At 41.4% G+C, this 15,574-nt stretch overlaps 1 protein-coding gene across 4 annotated transcripts in view; it reads left to right on the forward strand.

The window, feature by feature from the left end:
- Positions 1 to 2,875: 2,875 nt before the first annotated feature.
- Positions 2,876 to 15,574, forward strand: part of pkn2a (protein kinase N2a) — a 132,408-nt gene continuing 119,709 nt past the window's right edge. For all 4 annotated transcript variants that reach the window (XR_014619632.1, XR_014619633.1, XR_014619634.1 and 1 more), the window contains exon 1: positions 2,876 to 3,212. Coding sequence is in view for 1 of the 4 variants with exons in the window: in XM_084313643.1 (XP_084169769.1) it covers positions 3,192 to 3,212 (21 nt within the window). In the remaining 3 variants the exon portion in view is untranslated. The remainder of the gene's footprint in view (positions 3,213 to 15,574) is intronic.

A 15,574-nucleotide genomic window follows, 5' to 3' on the forward strand; every position in this document is an offset into this window, starting at 1 on the left:
TCTGTTGCCATAGTGATTTAGACAAACCTCGGTCAGGGAACCGAAAAGTCTAGTTTATGTCAAGTTATCCTGATAATTATCCGGCTAACTCAGTTAGCCAGGTACGAGGAACAGGCCTCAGGTGACAGAATTATAATCTTCATATAATAGTCAAGATCACATCAGACCAGGTTTTCACATTTAAAGTACATCCTAAATTATAAATAATAACAACTTTTACATACATTTTGATCAGCTATATTCATCTACGACGTCGTTGAAGAGCCTGGTCTGTGATCAGTTGTTATCCCAGACATTTCCCCCTGGGTGCTCCATCATGTTGATCTTTAGCCCTACAGGTGACCTCAGGTACTGCAGCCAGTATGATCACTGCTAATCTCTTATCACTCCGGTTTCCGCTTCCTGCATCTTGACCCCTGGAGCGCCCCTCCTCAGTAAAGACCTTTTTGACTTGGAAAGTTATTTCATCTCAAGTTACTGTTGTTTTCCTTTGTAAAGCAAGATTATCTATGAATATAACGTGTAGGAGATAAATATCACAGTCCATCAGTCCAAAGACACCATGAGGGAGGGGCTGAGTCAGAATCAGCCTCCTATACTACGCTGTATACTATATTACACACTGTATAAGAGAGAGAGAGAGAGAGAGACAGAGAGATGGAAGGCTTGTGACTAGATGTTGATGAGAGGAATGAGTTACCAAGGCAACGGTTTCAAGAACTGACAGATGCTGGAGACAGTTTTTTTTTCTTCTGTATTTAAATGTTTATTTATTCATTTTACTCCAAATGAGTAAAGGCAACTGAGATGATCAACAGGATCTACATGGTGATTAGTCCAGCCTCAGTTCATAGATCTTTATTAGATGTTATCCGTCATGTCACTTTTATTTATAGAGCACATTTATTAAAAACAGGAGTTGATCCAAAGTGCTTTCCAGTCATTACAATATAATTCATAACAATAACGGAGACAAAACAACTCAGCACTGCAGCATAACATGTGTATGCACACAGAACAGCACCAGAACAGCATCAGAACAGCACCAGAACAGCACCAGAACAGTATCAGAACAGCACCAGAACAGCACCGTAACAGCATCAGAACCGCACCAGAACAGCACCAGAACAGTATCAGAACAGCACCAGAACAGCACCAGAACAGTATCAGAACAGCACCAGAACAGCATCGGAACAGCACCAGAACCGCACCAGAACAGTATCAGAACCGCACCAGAACAGCACCAGAACAGTATCAGAACAGCACCAGAACAGTATCAGAACAGCACCAGAACCGCACCAGAACAGTATCAGAACAGCACCAGAACAGCATCATAACAGCACCAGAACAGCTCCAGAACAGCACCAGAACAGCACCAGAGCCGCACCAGAACAGTATCAGAACAGCACCAGAACAGCATCAGAACAGCACCAGAACAGTATCAGAACAGCACCAGAACAGCATCAGAACAGCACCAGAACAGTATCAGAACAGCACCAGAACAGTATCAGAACAGCACCAGAACAGTATCAGAACAGCACCAGAACAGCATCAGAACAGCACCAGAATAGCACCAGAACAGTATCAGAACAGCACCAGAACAGTATCAGAACAGCACCAGAACAGCATCATAACAGCACCAGAACAGCTCCAGAACAGCACCAGAACAGCATCAGAACAGCACCAGAACAGCACCAGAACAGTATCAGAACAGCACCAGAACAGTATCAGAACAGCACCAGAACAGTATCATAACAGTATCAGAACAGCACCAGAACAGTATCAGAACAGTATCAGAACAGCACCAGAACAGCACCAGAACAGTATCATAACAGTATCAGAACAGCACCAGAACAGTATCATAACAGTATCAGAACAGCATCAGAACAGCACCAGAACAGTATCATAACAGCTGAATATTACCAGACTAGAAGCTGAATATGATCAGAATATGACCAGACTACAAGCTGAATATGACCAGACTAGAAGCTGAATATGACCAGACTATGATATATTTAAATGTATAATGCCCCCCCCCCCCAGCCAATTTTTACATCGGTCCGTGGCGCAGCCCAGGGGGGGATATAAATAGGCAGGACAATGGAGACAGGGAACATAACACCTCACTCAGACACACAACACAACAGACTATGACCAGACTAGAAGCTGAATATGACCAGGATATGATCAGACTACATTTACATTTAGTCATTTAACTGACTCTTTTATCCAAAGCGACTTACAAGTTCTGTACGACAAGTCATCAGGAAGGGTACAACTCTATCAGCTGAGTAACAATGTTCATCAAAGTGTTGCGTGTTACAGTGTAGGTTCGTTTAATAGGACAAGTGCATGACAGTAAGGTTAGTTGGGGTTAGATTTTTTTTCTCCCCCCCCCCCCTCCATTATTTCAGATAATGGTTGAAGAAGTGTGTCTTTAGACTAGAAGCTGAATATGACCAGACTAGAAGCTGAACATGACTAGACTAGAAGCTGAATATGACCAGACTAGAAGCTGAATATGACCAGACTAGATTGATTGATTGATTGAAAACTTTATTAACAGTACAACAATACAGTACGGCTCAATACACACAATTGTTAAGGGGATGCAGACCAGAGAAAGACTTTCGTCTTGTTTACATCAGGGTCCCCCATCAATTCATCATGACATCATGACTAGAAGCTGAGAATATGACCAGACTACCTGGGCAGCAGCAGAACTTCCAACACAGTAATAAGTATGATGTTTTCTGATCACGTGGTGTGTGACTGTGAATAGGATCTGGTCAGACTGTGGGTCCGCCTGGTTCTGTGAGCTCATGGCTCATGTGGGCGGAGTCACTCAAAACCACCGCCTCTGTCTCTCCAAAATGCAACTGAGGGGACAGATTTATAGTTTCGAGCTTTGCTTTTCTTTTTGAAGTAAAAAAAAAACCAACAACTCTCGAAAGTGCGCAACGAGAGAGAGAAGCTAGTCGAGGAGTCATGATGGAAAACCGTGCGCTCCCAGGATGATGACCGAGGAGGGCTTCTTCTGGGACCAGAGGAGACGTTTATTTTTTTTGAGGGAAAGTTGAAGCGGGGGCTGTTTGTGGAGTTTCCACCTCCTCTCCTCCCCCTCTCCTCTCTCTCTCCCCTCTCTCCTCCTCCCTCTCTCCGGACGATTTGATTCAAAGTCGAAAAGCAAGATGGCCGCCGACTCCGTGCAGGTAGGAAAAGTTGACAACTGTTTGGAAAAGTGCGCAAACTTTGTTGTGAAGCCGCGACGCGAGTTGGTAAACAACTCTGCTTTTTACAACAACTCAGCTTCACACGCCGTGTTTGTGTGTGTGTTTCGTGAAGGAATGATACTAATAATATCCCACATGATTGTGTAGGAATTCTCCATGGATCGAGGCCTGGGGGAAACAACTATCTAAATATCCCAGCAACATTGTTATCTTTAGCGGAAGCGTTCGTGTGAAACAATGTAACCAAACAACATCTTTTGTTTTACCTAAACAACTGAAGGTTAGACTGGTTGCTGCATTCTGTAGCACTTCTTTGCCCAAACTGTATGTCAGCGCGTCGATCTGCTCAAACATATCAACACATTTTCCATTTTTATTATTAGTTGGCAACTCTGGTTTGTAAATAAAGTGGAGGCTATTTTCCATTTCACGGTGCTTTTGTAAACAGTGCACTTGGACTTAAGTGCTCCTGGCTTCAGTCTGCTGTGATGTGATGACGGCCAGACACATGGAGCTACTAGATAGTAGTGTTAGGTAGTCATCTGTAGTATTATTAGGTTAGGTAGTAGTAATATATGTAGTATGAGGTAGTAATATCTGTTGTATTAGGTAGTCATATCTGTAGTATTATTAGGTAGTAGTATCTGTAGTATTATTAGGTAGTAATATATGTAGTATGAGGTAGTAGTATTATCTGTAGTAGTATCTAGTATTATGTAGTCATATCTGTAGTATTATCTAGTAATATCTGTAGTATTATGTAGTTAGTAATATCTGTAGTATTATGTAGTAATATATTTAGTAGTATTATTAGGTAGTAATATCTGTAGTAGTATATAGTAATATCTGTAGTATTAATTAGGTAGTACTAGTATCTGTAGTATCATTAGGTAGTAATGTATGTATTATTATTAGGTAGTAATATCTGTTGTATTAGGTAGTATCTGTAGTAGTATTATGTAGTAATAACTGTTGTATTATGTAGTAATATCTCTAGTAGTATTATGTAGTATCTAGTAGTATTAGGTAGTAGTATTATCTGTAGTAGTATTAGGTAGTATCTACTATCTAGTATTAGGTTGTAGTAGTATTGGGTAATAGTATCTAGTAGTATTAGGTAGTAATATCTGTTGTAGTTGGTAGTATCTGTAGTAGTATTAGTTAGTAGTATCTGTAGTAGTATTAGTTAGTACGTAGTATCTGTAGTAGTATTAGGTTGTAATATATGTAGTATTATTAGTTAGCAGTATCTGTAGTAGTCTAGTAGTATTAGGTAGTAATATTTGTTGTAGTATTGGTATTGGGTAGTAGTATCTGTAGTAGTATTAGGTACTAGTAGTATTATCTGTGAGTAGTATTGGGTAATAGTATCTAGTAGTATTGGGTAGTAATATCTGTTGTAGTATTAGTTAGTATTTGTAGTAGTATTAGGTAGTAGTATTATCTGTATGAGTAGTATAGGTAATAGTATCTAGTAGTATTAGGTAATAATATCTGTTGTAGTATTAGTTAGTATCTGTAGTAGTATTAGGTAGTAATAGCTGTAGTATTAGGTAGTAGTCTCTGTAGTATTAGGTAATAGTCTCTGTAGTAGTATTAGGCAGTACTAACTAGTAATATTATGTAGTGGTATCTGTAGTAGTAGTATTAGGTAGTAATATCTGTATCTAGTCATATCTGTAGTTGTATTAGGTAGTAATATCTGTAGTAGTATTAGGTGGTATCTAGTAATATCTGTAGTAGTATTAGGTGGTATCTAGTAATAGCTGTAGTAGTATTAGGTAGTAATATCTCTGTAGTAGTATTAGGTAGTAGTATATGTAGTAGTATTAGGTAGTATCTGTAGTAATATTATGTAGTATCTGTAGTAGTATTAGGTAGTACTAACTAGCAGTATTACGTAGTAGTATCTAGTAGTAGGAGTTAAGCAGCAGGAGTTAAATTCGGATGTGAATATGTGTGATAGGTGTGAGATGTGATACCAGAATTCATATCTATCAGAGAAAACGATGTGCTCACAGTACACCATTATAACGTCACTTGTGACCTAAGAGATCCTCTCACTAACAAAACAACTTGACCATGTGTTACAATGTTGCTAATGATGATTGATGGATGCTGGGGATCTGTAACTGAGAATATGTATCTGGAGAAGAGTACGACAGAAAGTACCATGAAAAAAAAGAAACTTGATCCATATCATCCGATTCATTCATTAATCTACATTACCATGGCATGACATGTTCCAGTGTCTAGTGGCTAGTTAGGTCTAAACTCATCTCGAAGGGAAATGACAATCGGGCAACTCTCCTAGTATATCTGACCTGCTAAATATCTCACCTGAAAAAGTGCTTTAGCCGTCTTTTGCTTGTGTTTGTTTTGGAGTGATCTGAGAAGCTCTTAGTGTATCCTGGATATTTTATTAGTTTCACGTCGGTACACACCGAAACCCATGTCAGTCTCACGTCGGTACACACCGAAACCCATGTCAGTCTCACGTCGGTACACACCGAAACCCATGTCAGTCTCACGTCGGTACACACCAAAACCCATGTCAGTCTCACGTCGGTACACACCGAAACCCATGTCAGTCGGTGAAGTGATGGGTTTGCCGTCATGTCAGGAATGCTCTCGGCGGGCAGACAGAGTTCCATCAGAAAGTGGCTGATTAGCAGTCTATGGTATTATTAGATGTTTGTACTGGATATTGGGCTTACAACATGGCTTCTTAGTAGTAAGGTCCACTGCCAAGTGGCACGTGTGACTGTCAGAGATTAAAGCAACTCCAGGTGGTTTGCTGCCTTTTCCACACATGGAATGATGTTGGATCGCTCTAATGGATCTCTAATGAATCCCTAATGGATCCCGGCCTAACACACAGGAGTAAATGGAATAATTTAGTAATTTGAGATGAGGTAAGATATTCATTTCTTGATCCCCTTGGGCGAATTTGGGCGTCATAGCAGCATGGGGGAGGTACAGGTATGGGCAGGGTATTAGAAGAAATGCATAAATATAGGCAATCAAATGTAATCTGAATATAAAAATAAACAGTGTAAACAATATAATTAACTCTGAATATGAACATATGAGATTAATAAACAGTGTAAACAATATAATTAACTCTGAATATAACATTTGTGTAGAATAAACAGTGTAAACAATATCATTAACTCTGAATATAAACATGCAAAGAATAAACGGTGTAAACAATATAATGAACTCTGAATATAACAGCTTCACAGTGTTCCAGGTAATGTCAGGTAGGCCTGTTAACGTCAGCGCCAGGTAGACCTGTCTTGTCCCAGAATACCTCACTTGTCCAGGTAGACCTGACTTGTCCCAGGTACTAGGCCTCACTTGTCTCAGGTAGGCCTCACTTGTCCAGGTAGACCTGTCTTGTCTCAGGTAGGCCTCACTTGACCAGGTAGGCCTCACTTGACCAGGTAGACCTGTCTTGTCTCAGGTAGGCCTAGGGATGGGTACCGAATTCGGTACTTTTGAGGTACCGAACCGAAACACGTCGGTACTACCGAGTATCGAATCGAGTGAGAAACTGAAAAAAAAATAAAAAAAAATATATTTTTTATTAATTTTTTTTCCCTTTTTTTTTTTTTTTTTCCCTTTTTTTTTTCATGTCAACGTTCACACGCACAATATATGCTTACCTAGGATTTGACTTGATTCAACAACAAAGCAGTCGGAGCAATGGCAAGCCGAAAACTGTCGAAATTGTAGTTATTTGAAGTTTGGATTTTTTTTTACGACTGAGGTAGGTAAATTACATTTCTTGAGACTAAAGTACCGAAAAAAGGTACCGTTGGGTACCGGTATCGATTCACAGGTACCGGTACCGGTATCGGTTCAAATGTGAAAGGTACCCATCTGTCTTGTCTCAGGTAGACCTGTCTTGTCTCAGGTAGACCTGACTTGTCTCAGGTAGACCTGACTTGTCCAGGTAGACCTGTCTTGTCCCAGGTAGACCTGACTTGTCTCAGGTAGACCTGACTTGTCCAGGTAGACCTGACTTGTCCAGGTAGACCTGACTTGTCCAGGTAGACCTGTCTTGTCCAGGTAGACCTGTCTTGTCCAGGTAGACCTGTCTTGTCCAGGTAGACCTGTCTTGTCCCAGGTAGGCCTGTCTTGTCCCAGGTAGACCTGTCTTGTCCAGGTAGACCTGTCTTGTCCAGGTAGACCTGTCTTGTCCCAGGTAGACCTGTCTTGTCCCAGGTAGACCTGTCTTGTCCAGGTAGACCTGTCTTGTCCCAGGTAGGCCTGTCTTGTCCAGGTAGGCCTGTCTTGTCCCAGGTAGACCTGTCTTGTCCCAGGTAGACCTGTCTTGTCCCAGGTAGGCCTGTCCAGGATTCTCATATTATATCCAAGTTGTTGTAAATGGGATGATACACATGCAGCCGCAAATAAACAGAAAACACCCCGAAGATTCTTGATGTGCCTTCATCCTATAATAAGTCAGTGATAAATGTGGGAGGGAGGTTCCACCATGTTGCATAATGCAGAGCTGGACGAGCTCTTCTCTGTGTGGGAGACTTGATATCAGGAGCAGCTCGGCGTCATGGTACGCTTGGCTGTGGCGTGTCCTCTCTCCCGGTTCTGCCTGGCAAGGTTACCTCACCGTCTATCGCCGCGTCACACGTGGGTTGGAGGGAGTAAATCCTACTCGCCAGTCGCCAAACAACCTCTGTTTCCAATCTCCATTTTATCATCACTTCCACAATGGCTCGACTGCGGCTTGGGAAGCAGGAAGGTTGTTGCTGGTGTTGTAGATGTTAAATGGAAGCTATTACCAATTCATTAATCAGAATCACAATCAGAAAGGTCTTTAAGTTTATTGCCAAGTAAGTCTGCACATGCAAGGCATTTGTTTTGGTAGTTTGGTGCAACATTCAGACAATTAAGGTAGAATAAAATAAAATGGAATATATAAACTAAATAAAAATAAAAGTATAATATAGGACAAGGCTAGGGCGGCTACGTGGTGCAGTGGGCAAGGCGCTCACCACGAACACTGGAGGCTGGGCTAAAACAGATCGCCTCCCTGTTCGAGCCCAGCGCTCCACATTGCTTTCAGTTTAGCTGGTCGTCCGCACTAATACACATTGGCAGTATTAGGGGGAGGGAAAACTGATGGGTGGGGATCGGGCGTTGTGGACAGCGACTCCTACAGGTCGGTTGGTGCGCCTGCACAGTAGAATCAGGAAGCGACGGGGGCGGGGCCCCTCCAAAGCCCAGACCCCTGACGCTGAAAGATCGAGCCGCGCAGGTGGAAAGATGCGACTGCTGTTACCTCGAGTATCGGAGGGGATTCGTGCTATGTATGACTTAGTCCACATTGTAGACGGCCTGTGGGAGGCAAGAAACAACGTTCGAGACAGGGGAGGGTTGAATTGGACGATACGAAAATTGGGATGGGAGAAAAATAGAAAATGGGAGAAAAAGTGGATAAAAAAAATATATAGGACAGGGCTTTACAATTGTGCAGGATGTTGTAGAGCATATACACTAAATTAGAATAATAGAATAAAGTAAAAATACAGTGGAAACTATCGGAGAAATATATATATTTTGGCTCATTTGGTAGAACATGATTCAGGGGTTTGAAGGTTCCTCAACTTGTTTTTAGAAAGTGAAGGTCTGTCTGCCAGACGTGTTCAGAAGGTCTGTCTGCCAGACGTGTTCAGAAGGTCTGTCTGCCAGACGTGTTCTCAAGGTCTCGTCTTCTAGGGCACTTATCAAGACCTGGAGGGCCGGCCTACAATAAGAGAATGTCCCTGACTGACTGACTGACTGACTGACTGACTGACTGACTGACTGACTCCTCATTCCCCACACGGTCGGAGTCTTGTTCATCATTGTGGTCAGCATCTATAGATGGGTTTCTGGTCCACGTCAGACTCTGTGCTGCACCTCAAGGAGGCAAAAAGGAACGTAATCCTGGTCAGAACAACAGGCCTACAATAGTATATATATATATATAGTAGGGCTGCACGATTTAATAGGAAAACATTTGCGATCTCGATTCATAGACCTATGCGATCTCATTTCTAAATTATGACAATTTTTTTTATTTAAATTTGACTTGAAAATGTTTTAAATATATATATTTTTTTATTTAAACTTTTTACTTTACCTTTTTAAATGATGACGAAAGATAAGAATCGTGTGAGAGAATCGTGATCTCAATTCTTAGAGAAAAAAATCGTGATTCACATTTGAGCAAGAATCATGCAGCCCTAATATATAGACTACAATTAATATATATATAATAAGACTCACTCACAGCCATGCTGATTTTGCTAAATTATATCCAGACGTTTACGTTTGAAACTACTTTTAGTCAGGGGAGTACCATGGTTTCTCCATAGAGCCCCATTATACCTTTTTTTTTATCCACTTTTTCTCCCATTTTTTTCTATATTTTTCTCCCATCCCAATTTCGTATCATCCAATTCAACCCTCCCCTGTCACGAACGCTGTTTCTTGCCTCCCACAAGCCGGCTGCAATGTGGACTAAGTCATACATAGTACAAGTCCCCTCCGGTACTTGAGGTAACAGCAGTCGCATCTTTTCACCTGCGCAGCTCGATCTCTCAGTGGCGAGGAGTAACGCGTGGGAGGCTCACGCTGCCCCCGACACTTCCTGATTCTACTGCGCAGGCGCACCAACCGACCTGTAGGAGTCGCTGTCCACAACGCCCGATCCCCACCCATCAGTTTCCCACCCCCTAATACGGCCAATGTGTATTAGTACGGACGACCAGCTAAACTGAAAGCAAATGTGGAGCGCTGGGCTCGAACTGACGAGCCCAGCGTCTCCAGCATTTCGTGGCGAGCGCCTTGCCCACTACGCCACGTAGCCGCCCCAGAGCCCCATTATACTTATAGTCAGGAGAATACCATGGTTTCTCCATAGAGCCCCATTATACTTATACTCAGGAGAGTACCATGGTTTCTTCATAGAGCTCAATATACTTTTAGTCAGGAGAGTACCATGGTTTCTCCATAGAGCTCCATTATACTTTTAGTCAGGAGAGTGCAAGCGGTGTGACGTAATTGGCAGACTCGACTGTCAATCAATGGTCTACCTGACACGCAAACTCATAAACAATGTTTCTGTACTGGAGGTGTACAGTATTTCAATAGGCAACCCTGAAAGGATTATTTCTCTAGAAGAGCAACACAGCCAAAACATAGGCATTGTATGCATAAAAGGGGCAAAAGCTAAAGTTAAGTGACTTGTTACTTTTGTAGCAGTAGTTTGATTTGATAGTTTATTTGATAGGGACAGCACATGTTAATGAACATCAAGTACAAAATACAAAATGTAAACATGCAGGGTTGTAGCAAGAGCTAATTTACACACATGCACGCACAGTACAAATATATATTTATTTTTGAAAAAAGAAAAAACTCTTTTACTTGAAATATTTTCACTGTGCTCCTAAATATTTTTGGGTGCTCCTAAATTTCTTTGTGTGCTCCTAACTTTTTTCATTTAGGAGCACCTGTGCCCCTAGTGAAAAAGGTTAGCGTAGAGCCCTGCAAAGAGCTCCATTATACTTTTAGTCACAGTACCATGGTTTCTCCATAGAGCTCCATTATACTTTTAGTCAGGAGAGTACCATGGTTTCTCCATAGTGCTCCATTATACTTTTAGTCAGGAGAGTACCATGGTTTCTCCATAGAGCTCCATTATACTTGTCGTCAGGAGAGTACCATGGTTTCTCCATAGAGCTTCATTATACTTTTAGTCACAGTACCATGGTTTCTCCATAGAGCTCCATTATACTTTTAGTCAGGAGAGTACCATGGTTTCTCCATAGAGCTTCATTATACTTGATATCAGGAGCATCTCAGTGTCATGGTATGCTTGGCTGTGGCGTGTCCTCTCTCCCGGTTCTGCCTGGCAAGGTTACCTCACCGTCTATCGCCGCGTCACACGAGGGTTGGAGGGAGTAAATCCTACTCGCCAGTCGCCAAACAACCCCTGTTTCCAATCTCCATTTTATCATCACTTCCACAATGGCTCGACAGCGGCTTGGGAAGCAGGACGCACGTCTGGTAACCGGAAGGTTGTTGCTGGTGTTGTAGATGTTAAATGGAAGCTATTACCAATTCATTAATCAGAATCACAATCAGAAAGGTCTTTAAGTTTATATATATATATATATATATATATATATATATATATATATATCCATCGCCCGCTTAAAGTCGACACAAACGTGTTTTAATTGTCTAGGCCTCTACATTTCTATGTTTCATATGCCGTGCACTGTTGCGAGAATGCAATATGTCGCTGCTGTGGAAATAAACCTTTTGATTGAGGAAACAAATACATTTGGTATTGTTTGGTAAATTGGGTATTTTTTGTTACAATTAATCAATTGATTGATTGATCGTTAACGTTATCAATGATCGAGTAAGGAATGTGCTTACAATTTGCAACCCTAGTATTAATGTAGTATTAATAATAATGTAGTGATAGTGATACTGTAGTATTAATGTAGTGACATTAATGTAGTTGACTAATTAACTTGCTGCAAAGCAGTTGTGCTCCTCCTCCTAGTCCTTTTAATTGCCAGCATATTAGTCTCTGGGACACAGTGTTGTGTCAAAACAAGTGGAGGTTAAGTGCTGGGGTCAGGGGTCATCAGTTAACAGACAATCTGGCAGCCATGCCTGGGAATAAACTGACATGCTCAACGCAACCAGCTGCAAGTATTACATTATTAGTAACAGCAGAATGAGTGGAGCAGCACTTTGATTTAACCAAACTCTGCCATGAGAAGACTGGGTCCGTCATTCACTAAAGGAATTCATAGTCTGAAAGGGGCGACAGTGGCTCAGGAGGTAGAGCAGTCGTCTGGTAATCCGGAGGTTCCCGGTTTGTTTCCCGCTCCTCCCGGGCACTGTGTCGGAAGTGTCCTTGAGCAAGACTCTTAACCCCTAATTGCTCCCGATGTGCAGGTTGGCACCTTGCAAGTTTTTTTTATTATTTTTTTTATAAATCTTTTCCCCCCTCCTTATTTTTTCCGATTTTTCTCCCATCCCACCCTTCCTGGTTGTTGCGCACTTTCCCCTACTGTTGGTCCGAGAGACCGGAGACTGTCACATGCTTTCCTCCGACGCATGTGCAGCCAGCCGGCAGGCCAGCCTGGCCGCGCAGATTCTCACTGGGAGAGTGTAACGTGTGGGAGGCCGCACTACCTCTCTCCAGAACTGTAGGGGTCGCTGTCCACAACGCCCAGGACCCACCCGCCAGCTTTCCCACCCTCTAATACTGCCAATTGTATTAGTGTGAACGGCCAGCCAAGCTGGTGACAACGCCGGGAGCTGGATTCGAACACGCGAATCCAGCATCTCCGGCGTTGGTGAAGAACGCAATCTCCGCTACGCCACCTGACCGCCCAGACACCTTGCAAGGTTGCCTCTGCCATCGGTGTGTGAATGTGTGAGTGAATGGGTAAAAATGTGAGGAACAAATTGTAAAGCGCTTTGGATAAAAAACGCTATATAAATGCAGCCATTTACCATTTTTAGTCGACCGAAAAACTGACTGAGAGGGGATGGCTTTAGATGAGACATGCAGTATGGATAAGAGAGGACAGCTTTAGATGAGACATGCAGTATGGATAAGAGAGGACAGCTTTAGATGAGACATGTAGTATGGATAAGAGAGGACAGCTTTAGATGAGACATGCAGTATGGATAAGAGGAGACAGCTTTAGATGAGACATGCAGTATGGATAAGAGAGGAGACAGCTTTAGATGAGACATGCAGTATGGATAAGAGAGGACAGCTTTAGATGAGACATGCAGTATGGATAAGAGAGGAGACAGCTTTAGATGAGACATGCAGTATGGATAAGAGAGGAGACAGCTTTAGATGAGACATGTAGTATGGATAAGAGAGGACAGCTTTAGATGAGACATGCAGTATGGATAAGAGAGGACAGCTTTAGATGAGACATGCAGTATGGATAAGAGAGGAGACAGCTTTAGATGAGACATGTAGTATGGATAAGAGAGGACAGCTTTAGATGAGACATGCAGTATGGATAAGAGAGGACAGCTTTAGATGAGACATGCAGTATGGATAACAGGAGACGGCTTTAGATGAGACATGTAGTATGGATAAGAGGAGACAGCTTTAGATATGATGGATACGATTTAGGATAAGAAATTCCCTTTTTTGAAGCACAATGTTTTTCATATTCAACCAGCTCAAGAAAGAAAACATAAATCAGGACATTTGACTTAAAAGGTACTTCAAATCATGACGTTTCGGCGTGAACACACCCTCTTCAGAAATGGCTTGCATGAAGCATGAAGTGTAAGTGACCAAATTATACAAATCAAAACGGGAAGTGACAACATAGGAAGTGAGTACAGAGTAGGACTACATCTGAAACTACTGAAATATAAACACTCATGCCCCATAGCAGCAGTTTTTAAATGATAAATATAAAGAATGATAAATTAAAATTAAAATAACATAAATAAACAATCGAATGAAACGGGTCAAAAATGTTTCCTCATTGAGGCCTCTAGGCTCTAAACAATCCAGAGAATGAATATAAAAGCTTTCCCTTTGTAGCAAGAGCCTGTCTCTGTCTCAAGACTTGCTCTAAACACATGTATTTTAAGCCAGAAATATCATGTCCTAACTTACAGATGTCTTGTTGGAATGTGTTGTCACTTCCTATGTTGTCACTTCCTGTTTGATTTGTATAATTGGGTCACTTGTTAAACAGTAATCCAGAACAATTGTATTTCACTGTAAAAAAACAGATTTTATGTCTGCACTTTATGTGCTAATTTTTTTTCACTTTCTCTATTCTATTCTACTATTTTATTGCACTGCACTATTGCACTATTTTACTGTCTATTTTTATCTTATTGCATTGCACTGTTGCATCATTTTACTATCTACTCTATTCTACAATTTAATTGCACTGTACTATTTTACTCTTGTCTATTGCTTGTTATTACAGGTTCAAAACTGTCAGGTATTAATTAAACTGTGTGGGTATAAACAAGAAAGACTGTCAGGCTTTAAAACTGTGTAGGACCCAGGCCTAGAACTGCCCCCTGGGAGAGGGAACTGCACCCTGAGAGGGAGGTTTGCCCTGAGGGGGAGGTTTGAAGGGTCAAAGTGGGTATCAAACGGGAGGGAAGACTGTCAAGTTTTAAACTGTGGATACCAAACAGAGAAGGTAAAGACGACTTTGAACTGTTAAACAGTAATCCAGAACTATTTTATTGCACTGTAAAAAACTGGGATTTTATATGTCTGCACTATTTTACTCTGTCTATTCTATCTTACTCTTTTTATTATTGTCTATTTAAAACTTAATCAAACCATAAACAAGGTGGCCTGCCGCCTGTTGGGATGTTAGTTATCCTAATGTGAAAAACTGTGATTTTATATGTCTGCACTTTATGTGCTCATTTTATGCCTGTCTTTTTTCTGTTGTGAAGCACTTTGAGCTGCAGTTTCTGTATGAAAGGTGCTATACAAATACATTTTATTATTATTATTATTATTATTATTATTATTATTATTATTATTATTATTATTATTATTATTATTATTATTATTATTATTATTATTATTTACCCTGCATGCAAGCCATTTCTGAAGGTGTGTTCACACCGAAACGTCATGATTTCAGGCTGCAGATACTTGTGAGTGCGTGACTGGACTTGTTCCCCTATTTTTATGTATAGTATTAGAGGTTACAGCACCCAGTGTTGAGTCAAGTGAGGTGAGCGCGTTCTACTACTTATTTCACAAAAAAATTACTTCCCTCACGTCCTCGTAGACGGTACGGTAAAACAGTCCGTTTCGCCTACTGTAGCTCATACACCAGGTCTCTTGAGCTAATGGTAATGTCCCTAACTGGCATTAAACCTGCCGGTCTCTTGAGCTAGTGGTAATGTCCCTAACTGGCATTAAACCTGCCGGTCTCTAGGGCTAATGGTAATGTCCCTAAGTAACTGGCATTAAACCTGCCGGTCTCTTGAGCTAGTGGTAATGTCCCTAAGTAACTGGCATTAAACCTGCCGGTCTCTTGAGCTAGTCACTGGTAATGTCCCTAACTGGCAATCTGCCGGTCTCTTGAGCTAGTGGTAATGTCACTGACCCAATCTATACTGATCATATGCCCATCTATTCATCTAAGCTACACATGCTCCTATATTAACACATTATCTGATTGGCCTTCTGTGGATTTCCTTGCATTGTTGTTCAGAAAGAAAACGGTCACTGGCTACGTTTAAAAGTTCCCTGTGCTTCTGGCTACCAGATTATAAATAGG

Source organism: Notolepis coatsorum, assembly GCF_963971535.1.
Source record: "Notolepis coatsorum genome assembly, chromosome: 4".
Lineage (NCBI taxonomy): Eukaryota > Metazoa > Chordata > Actinopteri > Aulopiformes > Paralepididae > Notolepis > Notolepis coatsorum.